This window comes from Thunnus thynnus, chromosome 14 (genome assembly GCF_963924715.1).
Source record: "Thunnus thynnus chromosome 14, fThuThy2.1, whole genome shotgun sequence".
Lineage (NCBI taxonomy): Eukaryota > Metazoa > Chordata > Actinopteri > Scombriformes > Scombridae > Thunnus > Thunnus thynnus.
Window position 1 is genome coordinate 21,893,158 of NC_089530.1, and position 17,989 is coordinate 21,911,146.

Below are 17,989 nucleotides of genomic sequence, written 5' to 3' on the forward strand. Positions count from 1 at the left end.
CTCATATTAATGTCCTCACTGCTGTACAACCAGAGCATGGGGCAGCTCATGAGAGGGTGGATAATTTATATCAGATGTCAGGAGCTGACTCTGGCATAGTGTGATTCTCAACACGATGCCCATGCTATTACTCTAAGTGCTACAGCAATGCTAACATGCTGTAGTGATTTTTATACGTCGTGTACTGTTTGTTTAGCTCTGACAGCTCTGTCACGGTGTGAAATATCTCCTTTTATGAGAGTTCATTCGTTTTAAGAGAATACATTTGAGTGATCCAGCCGTGTTCACCTACCCGACTGTGAATCCATTATCATTCAGAAAGTGAGGGGTTTTACATTCAGACTGTCTCGTTGTCTCATGCACACACACACACACACACACACACACACACACACCAAGAAGTTGACACCACTTACGTATTGGCTGCCGGCACTGAATCACACCCATGAGTGCGCAGATGGGTTACAGTGGAGGGGACCAGCAGTGGACACCTCAGACTACATAAATCAATGAATCCCTTACAGGCAGAAATAACTACTGCCTCCCTGCTTTCTCCACTTTTAATACCAAAACCTCTCTGGCTGTTTGAAGTATTCACACTAATCACCATTCATCATATCTCAGTACCTTTTTAGAGTGGACTGAAAAGACTCATTTTAGAATAAGATTACCTCTCCTCCTCTTTAATCTGTTTCCTTGTTTTTCCTCGTTGTGAAGTGTTTACCGTAGCTGTCCTAGTTTTCTCTGTCTTGTCAGAACAAAGAAGGATGTTCTACACTGTGTGATATTAACGATAATCTTCTCTATAATTTCATCACAGCTTGCCATATTGGTTTCTTTGTGCCTCTTTGCACTCCTGTTTCATTTCATTTACTCCCGCTGTTTAGTCCTCAATCACTGACACATATAAGAATATCCACTGAAATAAAACCCTCAGCAACTTTACTTGGGATTCTCCCAAACTCTTCTTCACTAAACATATCGATCGGCATTTCCATGAGGCGAAATCAGCATCTTATCATCACAGAAGGCGTAAGTCCTACAGTTTGACCTTTGGCTTGTTTCCAAAACCTGACTTACCTTTATTTTAGCCAGGAATGTATTTTCAAGCAGCGAGCTGGCAACCGTCCTCTCAATGTGATGCCATTATATTATCACCTACAGCACACGCTCTTGCCAGTGTGCCCTTGAGTGAAGCACTCGCTAGACCTCCAGCTGTCACACTTCGGCTGACCCTGTGCTCCGACTGGTCTGAGTGCTAAAATCTGTTTGGTATTACAGAGCACTCGCCAGGGAGTCCAACAGCACAGACTCCACTGAGTTTTACAGCCAGACTTTGAACAAAATGTGTGTAAAATAAATCTTGAATACTCTAGAATGATAAATCCAATGAGGAAAGCAAGTGATTTACTTCAAAACAACATGATTAAAAATGATCCCTCTACATTCCTTTACTATATTTTTCTCATGCACAGAGCCAAACCAACAATGCATTGATTCTACTGACAAGTGTGTGTATTAAAAGCCTGATATATCTTATTCCTCTGTGCCGCAGACCTCCGTTATTGTCCAAAAACTATTAAAAACACGTCAATGAGCCACACTGCTGCACTGGGTGACATGTTCCTTCACCTCAAAGATTACGGTCACGCTAGTCTGTTTAGAAACAGCTCCGAAGACTAATAATAGCAATCACATTTTCAGTCTCCGGAGAGAAGTTCCATGTAAGGCAGACAAGGAACTAATGTGATTGTAATCTTGTTTTTACATCCCCTGCTTCACTGCTTCACCGCACATCATGCTCTTTCATTAAACACAGTACAGATCTTTGTAAGGCACCTTTAACTTTGCACACATTTGATTTTCGACAAGTGCAGGAAGTGTAGTTTACCTGAACTTCTCTTGCTCATGCTTATTTATCATAAATGATAATGTATACAGCATTTCTAGCTTTTTGTTTTTTGTCTCTGCATCTGTTCTTGTACCTCTGCTGTTTTGACTCTTGTGTTTTCCTGTGTGGGATCAGTAAAGTAGATCTTATCTTATCTTAAATCGATTCTCTACGTACTGAGCCACAGAACAAATCTGCAGTATATTTACCATAACATCTCTCATTGAAATTCATCCCATCACATTAGATTGAGTAAATCCTTGGGCAAGAGTGTTTCTGCTTGTTTCCTTGACACCATTTTACCCACAGACTTAAACAACCACAGAGGTGCAGCAGAATTTGTATCTGAGCCGTTCACCCTCACTGAAATCTCCTCTCTCCCCCTTTATATTTCTCTCTTAAAATCCAATTGGCAAAAATCGATGTCCAGGTCAGACAGAAAGAATGTGGTGAGCGCTGGAGCTTGATAATAGCTTGGTTCTGTATGGCTGCAGATCTAGGACTGCCACAGCTAATTCAATCTCATGACTCCGGTGCTAATGCCCCTGTCGTTTTCAGGCATCCTTTTGGGGTAAAACGGGAACTGCAGACACATTAGGGAGAGCTGAGAGCCTCGTTCAGCCATAACTTGACGTGACACCTTGGCAGAAAGTGCAGAGACATACTCAGTGATATATACAAAACATTAAAATGCAAAACAACTATCACAGAGGACATTTTCCCCATCATTTAACATTCAGCTTGGAGGTATAACTTCATGATAAAATGAAATACCTGACTGCTCTGAATCTCAAGCAGATAATCTTGAGGATATTCCATACTTCATTCGATCCACTGAATCTCCACACAGTAGATTAGTATCGCCTCTGTATATGACTTGTATACTGGCCAGACTGCTAATGATTACAACAAAATTCACCACATCATAAAATACGGAGTAGTGTATACGAGAATCAACAAAAACGAGTCAGTTTTCCCCGACTAGGTGTAATTGAATCTACATTGCTGACAGCATGAACATCAACCTTCAATTATTCTCGGCCCCCTGCCACAGGCAACCTGTACAAGATTTAATGACACTTGATGGAATCTAACGGCATGTGTGGTCTAGAAATCTTGATTTCTCTCATTAAGCTAACGATCCAGAGGGAGAGGAAGAAGGGTGCTGCGAGCTAATTTGTCAAGGAGTGGTCTTGGGTGAAGAGAGAAGGGACATAAGCTTGTTTCAGTGGCACCCAAGCTCATAATAATTCTGCCACTAATGCAAACAGATAATTGCTTTGTGAAAGACCATGAACCTCACATTAATCTCCTCTACATTTTTCCATTAACAGGTCTCTTTGGCTTAGCCTTTTTTTCTGCTTTTTGCAGCCTTTTTTTAATGCAGGTCCTACTTTTTGTTTCTCTTGCACCATTATGTTTCTTCTTTCTTCAACTTTTCTCTCTCATGTGCAGAGTTGTGCTGGTGGAAAACATCCCAGAAGACATCTCCTTCTTAGAAAATGGTACATCCCACCTGCCCCTCTCAGCGGGGCTGTACAACTTACTGGACCAAGCTATCCGCGTTGTAGAGATAGTTTCCCCGCTGTGGCTGCTCAACTCCTCCGATTATGAGTCCAGTTTTCAGCCTGCTGCCAGACAGGTAAAACCGGAGCAAGCCCACAGAGACTTGGCTCTACAAAAGTTGTTGTGTTTATTTAAAATTTGTGTCGGTTTTACATTTCGCTGCCTCTCTGTCAGTGGTGGAAGAAGATCCTTTACCTAAGTAAAAGTACCAATACAACAATATAAAAATACTCCATTACAAGTAAAATCCAACTTAAGTAAAAGAACGCAAGTATTATCAGCAAAATGGCATTAAATTATCAAAAGTATAAGCACTTGTTTCTGAGGAAAAATGGCCCCTGTGAGTGATTTATTATTATACAAATGATATTATTGTATTGTTAATGATTCAACAATGTGTTTTCAGCATGTTACTGTTGTAGCTGGTTGAACTGTAGCTAGTTTATATACAGTTTGTACTGTAGTTTTGTCTTGTGGTCCCTCCAGTGGGTCAAGATAAATCTAAGGGATCGAGAGATGATTAATGAGGAAGGAGTTCTGCTACACAAATTTGTTCTCATGTTGTTCTTTAATCTTTGTTTTTTTGTGAGATATTGTATAGTTTTACCTCTTGAACAGTTATTTAAATGAAACCACCTGATAGGTTTAACCAAGAAACTGCTAGAGGGGCCCCAAGTAAACACAAAACTGTTTTTTTTAAGGGGCCACAAACCAAAAAGAGGCCACTGGTATATCTTTAACAATACATTATATTTTACAAGCTGTTTTTTTTATGTAAAAGTGGAATCTAAGTAACTAGTAACTAAAGCTGGAGTAAAAAGTACAGTATAAAATATAGTAGATGTAGAAGTATAAAGTAGCATAAAATGGAAATATTCATGTCAAATACCTCAAAATTGTACTTGAGTACAGTACTTGTGTAAATGTACTTAGTTATCTTCCACCACTGATAATAATGATACATGTTAAGTGTGGCTTTAAAGTTGAATTTGTTGAAATAGCTGTACGGTTTCTTCACCATTTGATTTTATCCACATCCCCACATCATTAAGAGGACAACCACATCTGAGGTTTTTAATATATATATAAAGGTCATTCAAGAGGAGGTGGTTTTCTGCTTCAGTCTAGTAAAGTAAAAGTAGGCCAGATCAATTGTGACAGTATGGTAACAGCCACAAATGATCGCTAGAGTAGGAAATCAATAACCGTCCTCTCAGAATTGTAATTGCTGGAAAAATACTAGTCAGGACTGTTTTCAGGCTGCTTGAGGTGAGCTATTCATTTTGGATTTGAACTGGATGTGTGTTATTGACAGTTGCCTGAAGGGTTCGACCAGGCCACACACACACACATACACACACACACATACATAGGCCTGTTTTAAAAGATAGAGTATGTCAGGACTAATGAGAGCCTAGGGCTGTTGATTGGAAAATAAGAGTTCCTTCAGAGGCCTCAGGGCAGAGAAGCACTAATGGCCTTTCAGCCTGCAGCAATCTTTCAGCAAACAGCTGACAAAAAAAACCCCACCTCATCTGGAGGGACGCTGGACCGGAAAATGTACCATAACGTAAAGGCAAAGCTTCAAGGGTTTAGGCATGTGCAGTACATGTCTGTTTGTGTGAATATCAGTTACATTTTGCTTACACAAAGAAACACAAAGATTATAATCACCCACATTGAACAGAATTGCTGTCACTTCCAATAACTTATTTTTAAGTGTGAAAACTTAATTCTGTCACCCAGAAGTTTAGTTGAAGTTGACTTTTTCTCACAGACAAAAAAGCCAATGTCAGCTACATCACCTCAAATCACAAGTATGGAAGGAATTCAGGAGACTTATTTAAGTTTCCTGAACATTGCAACATTTTTGCTCAGACTTATCCCCCCCCCCCCCCCAATTTAATCAAATCCCTTTAATGCATAGTCTCTAAGTTCAACCTGAGATAATATGACATCATCAGGGTTATTGTTACAGACTTTAGGAAGCTCCACCAGAGCCATAAAAGACTTTAGATAACAGGCTGAACGGTGCTCTCTGTGACGAGTAAACTGGACTTGATGTGTAAAATTTGTGGACTGCACCTTTAATCAAACTTATGTCATTTAAAAGTCAAATCTCAACATGTTATGTAACAACAAACTTCCCAATGCCAACAGAGTCTCCTCTGTTAGGTTTGCTGTAAAATGATATATACTGAGTGTACAAAATAGATGAAGTAGATAATATTCATCTTGTGGATATTATTATCCAAATTCACATCTCAGCTGTCTCAAAGCTTAGAAATCCTTCTCTCATGCTGCTTCTCTTGATCTACATCTCATCAGTTGTATGTTTAAGAGTAATCAATGAATGATGGACCTCTTCAGTGTATTTCATGAAATATTTTGTATTTTAGGCTGTAAAAAACCTGAGAAAAGACCTTGAAACTGGAAAGTAGTCTTTGGATAAAGCAAAAGGTTGTGTTTCATCGCTGTACCTCCAAATAATCGGTGATATTTGCACATAAATAATGTCAATTGCTTGCAACAAATATGCAACATGTTTAGTGTTTAATACAACAGTGAGTCAGTATACATAATTTATGGTTTTTATGTGTCGTTCTGAATATACAGCATGAGTATGAGCAGAGGGAGTCATCATAACTGAACAAACAAAGAAAAGTGTCACCTGAATGCAAAAGAGAAAACCCACAAACAAGAAATGAAAGATTGCAGTAGCTGGCTGCAGACGATTCCTGGGAAATGTGGCACAAAAAATAGCACATAAATGACTGCTGATTGTGCCACATTATTGAAGAAAATCTCAGAACTAAACAAGAATCTTGTCTGGATTTGCAAGGTGCATGGATTTAATGTGACAGCAGTGGTTTGTCGGTGTGTTTCTCTCAGGGCAGGGCTCTGCTGTCCAGGCTGCAGGGGCTGAAAGCTAAAGGAATCCAGCTGAAGATCTCCAGCGGGTTGATTGACTCGACTGAGCTCAACACGCTCGCCAGACACAGTCAGCTCTCACTCTCACTGTATTATACATTCTGTGTGTCTGTCTGTGTTCAAACATACTGCGGCTTAGCTCTGTCTGTTTAGTCTGTTGACTGTTCTCTCCCTCTTTGTCCGCTTCAGTTCTTTCAATCTCTTCATCATCCTCTTTGTGTTTCATTTTCTTGTTGATCCTCTTTCAGTCTGTTTTGATCTCTCTTAAGTCTTTCTCCTTGTCTTGCATGCAACATCTTTTATTTCTATCTTTCTTTTTCCCTCTTGCTGTCTGTCTGTCTTCTTGATATGTGTCCCTGTTCTCTCACTCACTATTTCTAGATGCCGAGGTCCACTATGTGAACATGACAGCGCTCACCAAAGGTCACCTCCACTCCTCTTTCTGGGTGGTCGACAGGAGACACTTCTACATCGGCAGCGCCAGCATGGACTGGAGATCCCTGGCCACAGTATCAAAATCCACCACACATCACACACAGAACCACACATACTCATACTTCACAATCATGCTCACACACATTTAAACATATGCATACTCATACACAAACAGAGGCTGTAGCTTGTAACTATTTAGTCCTCCTGTTATCATGTTGTATCCAGCTTTACAGGAGCTTTCATTACATAACGAGTCCTGTATCCCCTGGTTTAAAGTGCTTTAATAATGTTCTTATGGCTCAGGCTCAAAAATACAGCATTTTATTTGGAGCTTGCAGCCTTCGTATGCCAAAATGATGTCTCATTTGAACTACATCATCTGAAATCACCCAGTAACATGATCACAGGTTAAATTAGACTTTGTAGATTTAATTTATTACCATGGGCAACACATAAGTCATTTACTTTGAATAGTTACTCAAAATGTATGTTTACTGGTGCCTTGAAGGTTGCATTATTCAGATTTTTAGATATATTAGAAGATTCTGTCATACATTTGCTGGCACACACTACATATTCATACTTGCATATATGTATAAGTTATAACACATTTGTACAGATCATTAGATTATACTTGTGCACAAGTGTCTTCTTCTTCAGAGATGGGGGACGTGAGTGGGTGAGGTTTGTTTTGGTAAGGGGTCATGCAAGGTGGGATGTCATCCAAAAATAGAAAGTGGTCATTCTTTCATCTCCTCCTTCAAAGCTGGGTACCTTGGATGGTTCATTAATGTGTGGACCCATTTGTTAAAGGGCCTCGTCTATCTTTAGACACTAAGAGATACAAGGGTCCTCGACTCATCGTCTTGAAAGATAAATTGCAAGGAGCTCAAGGTCTTCCACCCAAAACAACATATTTGGACACTTGTTTTTATAAATATTAACATTAATTCTTAAATAATACCGTTTATATGTGAAAAGTTGGATTGTATTCCTTTATGAAATGCATTCTGATGTGTTTTGAAGGAGATAAAATGGGTTGTGACAAATATGACTTTAGTAGCTGGGATCTAAGCTTCATCAGGAATACTTAAGTCATGTAAACACTGCAGGGCAGGAAGAGAATGAGGGTGCGCAGTGAAGAGATACAGAAAAGGCAATTTAGAAGGTACAAGCTGAGAACCTGAAATTGAGAAGAGCCTCTTTGAAATGAAAATGCACCAGAGAGCAAAGAAAGAAAATTGAGAACAGAGAAAACCACTGTAGTGTCTTCTTGTTCCCTGCTGTTGCCGTGACGATGGGTGATGACCTGTAATTGGATGAGATGTGGCTTGACCAGGGAAAGGTGCATGCTTAGTGTGTGTGAATGTATAAATTACTGAAAAGGTAAAAAACAGGCTGGTTGAGATGACTTATTTCTGGTGTTGATGGTGAAAGTACTGACGATAATATTTATGACAATTGAGAGGAAAGTTGATGTTAATGTTCTCCATGCTGATGGTGAAGTAACGGAGGTCGTGTCAGTGACCCTGCTGCTGTGTGTTTGTTCTCCAGAGGAAGGAGCTGGGTGTGTTGGTGTACAACTGCAGCTGTTTGGCTCTGGACCTCCATAGGGTGTTCAGTCTCTACTGGGGGCTCCAGTATAAGGACTTCATTCCCTCCTTCTGGTCCAAGCGCCTGTTCGCCCTCTTCAACAAGGACGCACCGCTGGACCTCACCTTTAACAGCACCAAGGCTCAAGCCTACGTCTCTGTAAGTGACAGTTACTAGTCTCTGTAGCGTTTGTTTGTACAGAACATCAGCCAATCATATGTTCTCATTACGTTGGTATTCCTGATGTATTTGTCACAGACAAGGGTAACATGCCAACCCATAATTTTGCAGGACAAACACAGTTATTTAGGCTTTTAGAAAGCAGCTACACTACAAACATTTCTCTAAGGAGTTGCTTAAAGTAATGTGATAATTAAAAACTCGAGGCATCTGTAACAGGCTCTTATCAACCGTATGAGATAATAGCATTCAATTCCTTTCCATTACTTACGCTCAAAAGCATATTACATTTACAATAAGTGGTGGCTCTCATAATTCAATTTTGTTTGTTTTTTTTAAGTGAGCTTCAGTCTTTGGTTCAATTTGCCAGTTTGGGACAAGTCTGTGTTTTAGTTGTGGGGAGCAAACAGACTTTTTTCACAACATTTTGACATCCTAAGTCAGGACAGGTGTAATTATTAACATTAATAACGGCTGCGTTCCATTTACGTTTTCCCTGCATGATGCTCACTGGCATGGCTTAACTAAAGCTGTGTCCAAAATTGCTTGTTCACTCATAAATATCACTCTCAAGAATTATGACACTCAAAATATAGTCCACTATATCGTAAATAGGGAGTGACACACACATACACACACACACACACACAGGTGTTTAGAGTTATCCTGATTGATTTGACCTCAGGTCAAGTTGAGCAGAGCTTTGCTGGGATTTATGTGAGGTCACCAATGAGAATGATATAGATATAATTTGTCCCACCTTAACAGGCACAGCAGAGGGCTGAAGCTGCAGTCTGACTAAAATCTGCCAAAACCAGGGGGACAGGAAATAGTGTTGGTCAGATTGTAAACATAAACTGCAGGAGATAGCATGGCTGGTGGGCTAACAACAGCAAAAGTCCACAAAGTTCTAAATTATACAACATTTTATCATTTTTTAAAACATTTTATTGTCATTATCCTCTGCGCTTACTGCAGTCAAACAGCACCTCTTCTTCTCTGCTCATGTAGTTATAAAACAAGAATGTAAACAAACAGTATTTCCTGAATGGGAGGTCAGTCCCCCTCTCTCAAACCGGCTAGACATTTGGAGAGCACCGAGATTTTCAACCAGATTGAGCGGACTGCATCATAAGGAGATGTCAATTAAGCACAATCTGTACACACCCACACTGTCTTCAGAAGAGGTCTAATTAGGCAAAATAAATGAAAAGACCTGTGTAGGTGTGTAGGGTCTTTACAGGGAGCAGAGCCATTGTTAACATTATCAGTTCCACCTGCGCAGTCAAACTGCAGTAAAAAGTCTATTATCAGCAACAATTACATACACAGTATGCTGAACTTATCTATATTCAGGTTTTATAACAAGGGAGTCTAACTTTTTAAAAAGTAAAGCATCTCCAGTGGAGGTGACAGCTGGGTGGGAGAGTAAATTTTTCATATAAAGTGTCTCTGCAGGACATTGTGACTTTCAGCGTGATTGGCTTCCTGGAGATGGGTGATGGTGATGTCATCCTACCTGCAGCAGAAAACAGTTGATCTGGCGGAGCAAGATTAATATCAGCACAAAAAAAGCACACACTCACAGTTAAAACTGAAACTTTGAGGCTTCTCAAATTACACACACACAAACGTAAAACAAAGGAGGGCGATGAAATCCTAATAGTCATTTATAACAATGACAATAAGAGCTGAGTCGGCTGTTGTGATGATAACAGTGTTAACAATCATGACGGTAATTCTGCATATATTATAATTCCTTTCTGAGTTAACATCATTACGGTACTAAACATCTGTTTACACAACACTGAGCCCTCATTAATGTATTCTTCTTCAGAGATGACTATAAATGGTGTAATCTTCTCATCACACAACAACAACACTTCCTAATCGTTTGCCATGTTCCCTCCTCTGTTGACAGAGCTCCCCAGATGTTTTCATCCCCAAAGATCGTAGCAATGATCTGGAAGCCATTTCCAGGGTCATCCAGGAAGCCCGCCATTTCATATATATCTCCATCATCGATTACCTGCCCCTCCTCAGCAGCAGCGCTCACAGGTTAGCACATCTCCCGCTATGGGAGGGTCTTTCTTTGGTGTGATTTGACATGGGTTTATCATCAAAAGCTTGGATGCCTTGCTTTGATTCAACTCTTCGTATGTGTGTGTGGCCAACTGGCTGTGCGCCCACATTTGTGTGCATCTGTTTCTTTGCAAAGGTACTGGTCTCGTATCGACGGTCTTATCCGGGAGGCTCTGATCCTGAGGAAGGTGCGAGTCCGTCTGCTGATAAGTTGCTGGGAAAAGACTCATCCGCTTACTTTTAACTTCATCTGGTCCCTGAGGAGTCTGTGTATGGAGCCGGCCAACTGCTCACTGGAAGCTGTAAGTACAAGGCCACTGCGTACTATTTTCAGCTCTAAAGATACATTTTATCATTGCTCACCGCTCCATCGTGCGTGTGTTTGTGTGTGTGTGTGTGTGTGTGTGTGTGTATACAGAAGTTCTTCAACCCCAGAGTGCAGCGGGATGGCAGTCTCCAGGGCATAAACCACAACAGGTTCATGGTGACAGACAGAGCCATTTATTTAGGTGAGCTCATCGACTGGACAGTGCGCTATATGCTTCTGCTCACTTTCATGCAGATCTAATTTTCAATTGACTTAAAAGAACAGTTCAACATTTTTGGAAAATTTGTTTCCTTGAGATTAAAAGATCAAACCAAACTCTCAAGTATGGAGCTACAGCTTTGAGGAGAAAAGATAAAAGATAAAAGATATAAAGATAAAATATAAAGATGTAGAAAAAAGTTTTTTTTTAAAATTATGCCTGTCAACACCTCTAAAGTGCTTTTTTTAAATTAACACAATGTATCTCATTTGTTTCATCTGTAGACAAAGAGAGCTAGCCTGGCTCTATTCATAGCCTACCAGTAACTCTAAAGCTCACTAATTAATGCATTTTTTTCTTGTTTGTTTACTCTGTGCACAAACAGTAATGTAAAGACCATTTGTGGTTTTAGATGGGATTGCAACCATTTTCTGACCAACAGCGGTTCATCCATCTGCCCAGTATTCCGGGAAGTCGAGAGTAGTCACAGCCACGAAACCACAAATTGTCGTTTTTATGTCACAGAGTAAACAAACCAGAGACAAAGTGTTAATTAGTGAGCTTTAGAAGTGCTAATAACAGAAGATGAAGAGTGCTCAGGCTAGCTGTTTCTCCTTGCTTCCAGTATTTATGTAAAGCTAGGCTAATTGCTTCTTGGCTCCAGCACTGTGCTTAATGCAGATATGAACGTGGTATCAATCTTCTCATCTAACTCTCGGAAAGAAAGCCAATAAGCGTATTTAACAAAATGTTGAACAATTCCTTTAAAATTTTATCTTTCCTGAAAGTTGGACTGATACCACATGGCATTGTGATAAAATTCTGCGTGTTATTTGGTCATCTGGGCATTATGTTTTTGTCATGTTTGTAGCTGCTACAAGGTATTTCTGGCATAAAACTGGTCACTTATTTGTTTCTTCTTCTGTGTTCTAACAGGGAACCTTGATTGGGTTGGGAATGAGTTTGCCTTTAACGCAGGAGCAGGCCTGGTAATCAGTCAGCCGGAGGGCATCGAGGACAGGAACTCTACGGTGGTGGAGCAGCTACGGGCGGCGTTTGACAGGGACTGGTTTTCACGTTACACCCGCTCCCTGCAGACCAATAAGATTCCTGTCTGCAACAAGCATCAGATCAACAGGCTGGTGACAGTCAAAACAAGCCACCTTGACAATGGAGCAGTGCCTATCAGGACAGTCCAGCACGATAACGGACCTGCACCAATGAGAAACAGTCACAAAGATGACGGGCAGACATCAGTCAAAACAAGGCACCATGATGACAGACTTGAAAAAATTAATCGCCAAGGAATGACCAACGGACTGGTGCCAATTATAGACAGTTACCAAGAGAGGGGACACGTCAAAGTGAGTCACGATGACAACAGACAGGTACAAATCAAAGGTAATTATTATGACAATCCAATGGAGTCACCCAGTCAGTCGGTGGAGAGCAGCGGCAGCAGAGAGATCTCCAACGGCTCCCTGTGACCACAAAGCATGAAGGGTTTCTTTTCACTGAATGATGTTTGGAGAACTGCTCTCTTCCAGTGACAATGGACTTAAATCACTGGATCTTTGTAGCATTTTATTGCTATTATTTTGTAGAAAAGAAAAAACTTTAAAGATTTAAGTAATATCTGGTTTGCAGGACTTTATAAAGTATGCGGAAGAACTCAGGAAGGAATATGAATGCTCTTCTGCAGTTTGGCACTTTTGACGGATTCTTGAAGAACAACACCAAAATATTTTGGTTTGGAAGACATACTTAGAAAAAATAACAACTCCAACAACCTTGCTACTTATTTAATCTTTTTATCTGTCCTTGTTATGATTCCTCAAGCAAAGGAAACAGATGAAATCTTATTGATTGCCTAAATATTGTATGTCACCTAAGCTGTTTTATGGTAGTCACAACTTACACACTTTTAAAAGGGAGAATGACACCTGCATGTCTTTGCAGAGATGGGAGGCAATGCAACATGTGTAGCTACACCAGCTACATGTAGCTATAAAGCTACACTCCAGAGTAGCGAAAGATTTACCACAGAACTGTATTAACAGTACACGTTGTGAATTTCATACTGGTTCTGTACTCAGATTGTTAGTGGGCCTCATGTAAATAGTTTTGTGCATCTCCAGCAGTATTCTGAGTGAGTTACTTTGCATTCAAATAATATTTAAAACCGCAAACGTAACAACCAGCAACTTCAAATTTTCATCCCAGACCAAATCAGAAACCATCAGTTTAATCGCTAGCATTTTTTCAAATGACCTTAATAGAAACAGACAACCCCATATGGAAAAGTAATTTATTTAACTGTCACTAGACACAAAGAGACAAACATAATTCATGTTTTTCTTTTGAAATATGTCAAGTTTTTAAAAGCATTTAGAATTTACATTCACCAGATCCCACTAATGGATTTTTAAACATTTCAGTGGAAGAGCCAAAAGAGTGATTTCATTTACATTGACAGAAAGTCTTGCTGGGCTTTGAGTGGATTGATCAAATCATGTTCAAATACCGCAAGCACTAAACACTGTACAGAGAGCGGTTACATAATCCAGGACTTGATACGTCACATATCTCTGTATATCAAAATGTTTTATTTCATTGCAGTCATAATTGAATGAGATGATGTATTTACTCTACTTTTTATTACATGACATCAAGAGACCTGTGACCTAGAAATTTCAATAAGTCGCCATCATTGAAAAACTACAGCCTTCATTACTTAAGTCAAAGGCAGGTACAATATTTTTTTCCCTGGTGTGAAAGGGGATATTGATCCGAGAGGGTGTTAATAGATAATCATTCCAGTTCCCATATACAAATCCAAGGGAAAGAAAAGGAATTGATGGGATATCTGTAGCATCCTTCCAAATGCAATGTTGTGACTTATTGAACAAATACTGAGGGAGCAGTAAGATGAAGGGGCCAGAGGGTCTCTGCAGTCAGCCTAATCAATACAATGAATTTTTAACAGAGCTTGACAGTTGCAATTGCTGCAGTTTAACCTCAAGGACATGGTGGCCTGTAATGTCATGCCTGTGACTGAATATATATTGCCTTTAACATGTGGAGGGAGACATAAAAATACATGATTGTTAGTTAAAAAAAACTAGTAATTTACCCTTGACTGAAAGCTTGTAGTGACTTTCATTTGCATTTTGAATGATTGCATGTCAGTTTAAGACCTTTGCACACTCTTTTGCTACGAGGGCAACTTTTATCAACAATGTAGGAACGTGTTTTAACTTCCAAAGCCATTAATCAAGGAGACATTTCCAGAGGGAGCAAACAACTTGCAGGGTGTCGTGGTCAGTGTGTTAATGTGAAAGTTGAACAGGCGTAATCAGTGTTTTATCTGAACTAATTTAGCAGCATGAACATTTGAATCATTTAATTCTGCGGATAAACTGGAGCTAGGGTTATCAGGATGCAGAGTACGTTCTGATTTAATCAGAAAGAATCAGGCACTCGTTTTGGTAAAATATCCCGTGATTTTTGGCAGATAACACCAGTAGTCTGTGTGTTTGTGGCTGCTCTGTTTGTGCTACGGGTCAAATATAAACCACTACACAGACTCACATCTGTCATAACATGTTTGTTATGATTACAGACATGCAGCCAAACCACTGATCCCAATGGATAAAACATTTGTCAGTCAAAACTGCACCATTTAACAACTGTAGACTGGTCGTGGTGGATAAATTGTGCCATCTAGTGGATGCCATGAGAAAGAACTTTTTTTCTCACTTATCTGCTGCAATATGATTTAATAATTTTTTAAATCAGCCTTGATCAAGTATATGATTTTGTTCATAACCACTGTTTATATGTCAGTTCATATAAAATGTTTAAAAGGCAGCGACATGGGAATGTAGGTGAGTTTCGTGCAAAAGCTGAACTGAAATGATGTTGATGGCTGCTGTTTCTTGATATGAAGAGATCAGAAGGTTATTCGTTCATTGAAAAGCAACACATACTGTAATCACAGTATAGTACAGAATCATGTTACAGAAGTTAAGATACAGTATAAAAAAATAACCTATAAAAATAATGGTTACAACAATAAAGTACTGTAAATGTCAAAGTTAACATGTTTAATTCTAACATGTAAAAACTTTACCTTGTTTCTGTACGTGTGCCCTAACGTTAACACTCTCACAACCATTAATTCATCCAGAAAACTAACAAACAAACTGACAAACACTAACACTTATATCAATCAACCACAGTCCGTTGTTTCTTACGTATGTAGTACTGTTACTCCATGCTGAGTGTGTAGAACTTGAAGAGTATTATCTCAATAATTATGTCCACTTTTTTCTTGTAAAGCCCTTTGTCACTACGCTACATAGCTGGTAATCTGACAGTCAGATTCACCAGTTTACGCTGCTATTATCTATGATTGTCACAAGGGGGGCAGGATTTCTGCTGTTGTACCCTTAATGTCTTTCTGTACAATACTTGTTTACTTGTTTTCAAACTATTTTAATCACGAAAAACAAGAAAAATTACTATTTTGCAGTTAACAGGGACCAGGACTATACCTTTAACAGAATATTTTCAATAGTGACTTATTGTAGCTCTGTAAACAGAGAACACAGATGCCACGGTTTCAAATCAGCAACAGTTTACAATCTGCTACATGCAAATTACAAAATTCCAGCAAGAAAAAAAGAAAAAGGTTATTGTATCACCTGTTAGACTGAAATCTGAGTAACAGATCAGGAGGAATTTTCACTGAATAGTGCAAAATACACTTTAAAAAAAAAAAAAAAAAAAAAGTCAGAATGGAAATTAGATGGTTTTGAGGTAAAGTTAAACAGAATGAAGCTCTATTACTGACTGGTTCAATTCAAATTCTCACTGTAAAAGCTTTTAAATGTCGCCTACCTTTATTCTGTTGAAAATGTCTTTTTTCGGCATGACCGCTGCTTGCATGCCTTGCCTTTATGAACTGTGCACAGTAGATATATGAGCCTTTCTAGAGATGATAATAATGAAATCTTATATACCTTTAAAAAATACAGGAGGAATGTATATTTATTGGAATATCCTTGTTAATGCACATTACTGAATTATCTGATTGCTAAATTTTTACTCTTAATAAAAAATATGTATACCTCTTAGTTTTGGTGTCTTGTATATGTATGCTTGTGTGTATGTGTGTGTGTGTGTTGAGGTTTAAGTAACTTGTTTTTTTCTTTACACAAAAGCTGTTAATTAAAGAAAGGTGGCTTACCCCACCAGTTAATCCTTACTACATCACTGCACAGTGGCTGTCAATCAGGTCCTATATGTAGCCTGAATAAACAAGCCTCTGCTTGTGCTCAGCAGAGAGGTATTCAGCTCATTACAAGAACATATTGGCTGATTGTAGACAGAATAAGTGCCCACAATATTCACCAGATTCAGTGCACTAGACTAATCACTTCACTGCAGTTAAAGTGGTACCACTGGTAACAGACAGCCTCACACACAAACATGATGAGGATATAAACGTTTTTATACTGCTGAACGTACAGTTGGTCTCTCAAAGCTGTGTGCGGCCCACACACAAACACATTTTAATTGTTTTATTTAAATCCAGGCTTCATGTTACAGCTGTCTTGTCTCTTTTCTTGGTGGGCTTACCAACCATAATCCACTAACATCAATTTGTAAACATGCCCAAAGATGGTTGCCAATTATCAATATCACTAATCTATGTTCATTATCTCAGTTGGCCTCCTTTGGCCTCCATATCTACACAAACAATATCATGAGTGTTAGAGATGCTCCAGAGCAGATTGTGAGAGATATGGCTGTAAACGGTCTTGCGTAGTTTGCCTACATATCTTGGTAATTACCTTTCTGACTTGCTGTCTATGGTTTATTTGTGATGACACACACACACACACACACTCAAACTCAAACAGAGTGGGTTGGGGAATGAGCTGAGCTTGCAGCTAAATATGTGTGAGTAATAAAAATCAAATGGGGTCTCATTATATTGGGCTATAATATTGTTCACTCTGTGCTGTGCATGGTTTCACAATTGATTACATAACTTGTAAAATACTAATATTAATCAGTGGTGGAAGAAGTATCCCAATCCTTTACTTAGGTAAAAATACCAATACAGCAATGTAAAAATGCTCCATTACAAGTAAAAGTCCTGCATGAAAAATCCCACTTGAGTAAAAGAACATAGCAAAATGTACTGAAAATATTAAAGTAAAAGTACTCATTTGGTCCCTCTGACTGATATATTATTATATATGACAACATTATGTTATTAATACTGAAGTGTTAGAGCAGCATGTTAGTGTTGTAGCTGCTGGAGGTGAAGCTAGTTTGAACTACTTTATATACAATTAGCTAGTTCAGTCCAGTGGTTCCCAACGTAGGGGTCGGGCCCCACCAAAGGGTCACTAGATAAATCTGAGGGGGTCATGAGATGATTAATGGGAGAAGAAAGAAGAAAAAATAAAGTTCTCATACAGAAATCTGTTATCAGTTTTTGGACTTTATCTTTGATTTTTGGTGAAATATTGGATCATTTGAACATTTATTGAAATTAAACCATGTAAGAAGTTTAGAGGGAAAAACCACCATTTGATGGAGCTGTTAACAACTCATAGATATCTGAAATGTGACCCCGACTACACACTGCAAGACTTCAAAAGCCAAAAAGGTTGAAAAACACTGGTTTCATCTTTAAAGGTGTACTATGCAGGATTATTGGTTGGTGTTTGTAAATACACAGCATTCAAAATTGGCCCCTCCTTCCCCG

At 39.1% G+C, this 17,989-nt stretch overlaps 1 protein-coding gene across 1 annotated transcript in view; it reads left to right on the forward strand.

Moving 5' to 3' along the window:
- The window catches only part of LOC137197260 (inactive phospholipase D5-like), a 51,624-nt gene extending 35,281 nt beyond the window's left edge, over positions 1–16,343 (forward strand). Inside the window, exons 3-10 of the mRNA XM_067610549.1 lie at positions 3,347–3,533; positions 6,350–6,458; positions 6,770–6,897; positions 8,378–8,575; positions 10,518–10,654; positions 10,815–10,980; positions 11,097–11,187; positions 12,142–16,343. Coding sequence (XP_067466650.1) covers positions 3,347–3,533; positions 6,350–6,458; positions 6,770–6,897; positions 8,378–8,575; positions 10,518–10,654; positions 10,815–10,980; positions 11,097–11,187; positions 12,142–12,692 — 1,567 coding nt within the window. The 3' untranslated portion in view covers positions 12,693–16,343. The remainder of the gene's footprint in view (positions 1–3,346; positions 3,534–6,349; positions 6,459–6,769; positions 6,898–8,377; positions 8,576–10,517; positions 10,655–10,814; positions 10,981–11,096; positions 11,188–12,141) is intronic.
- The last annotated feature ends 1,646 nt before the right edge of the window (positions 16,344–17,989 follow it).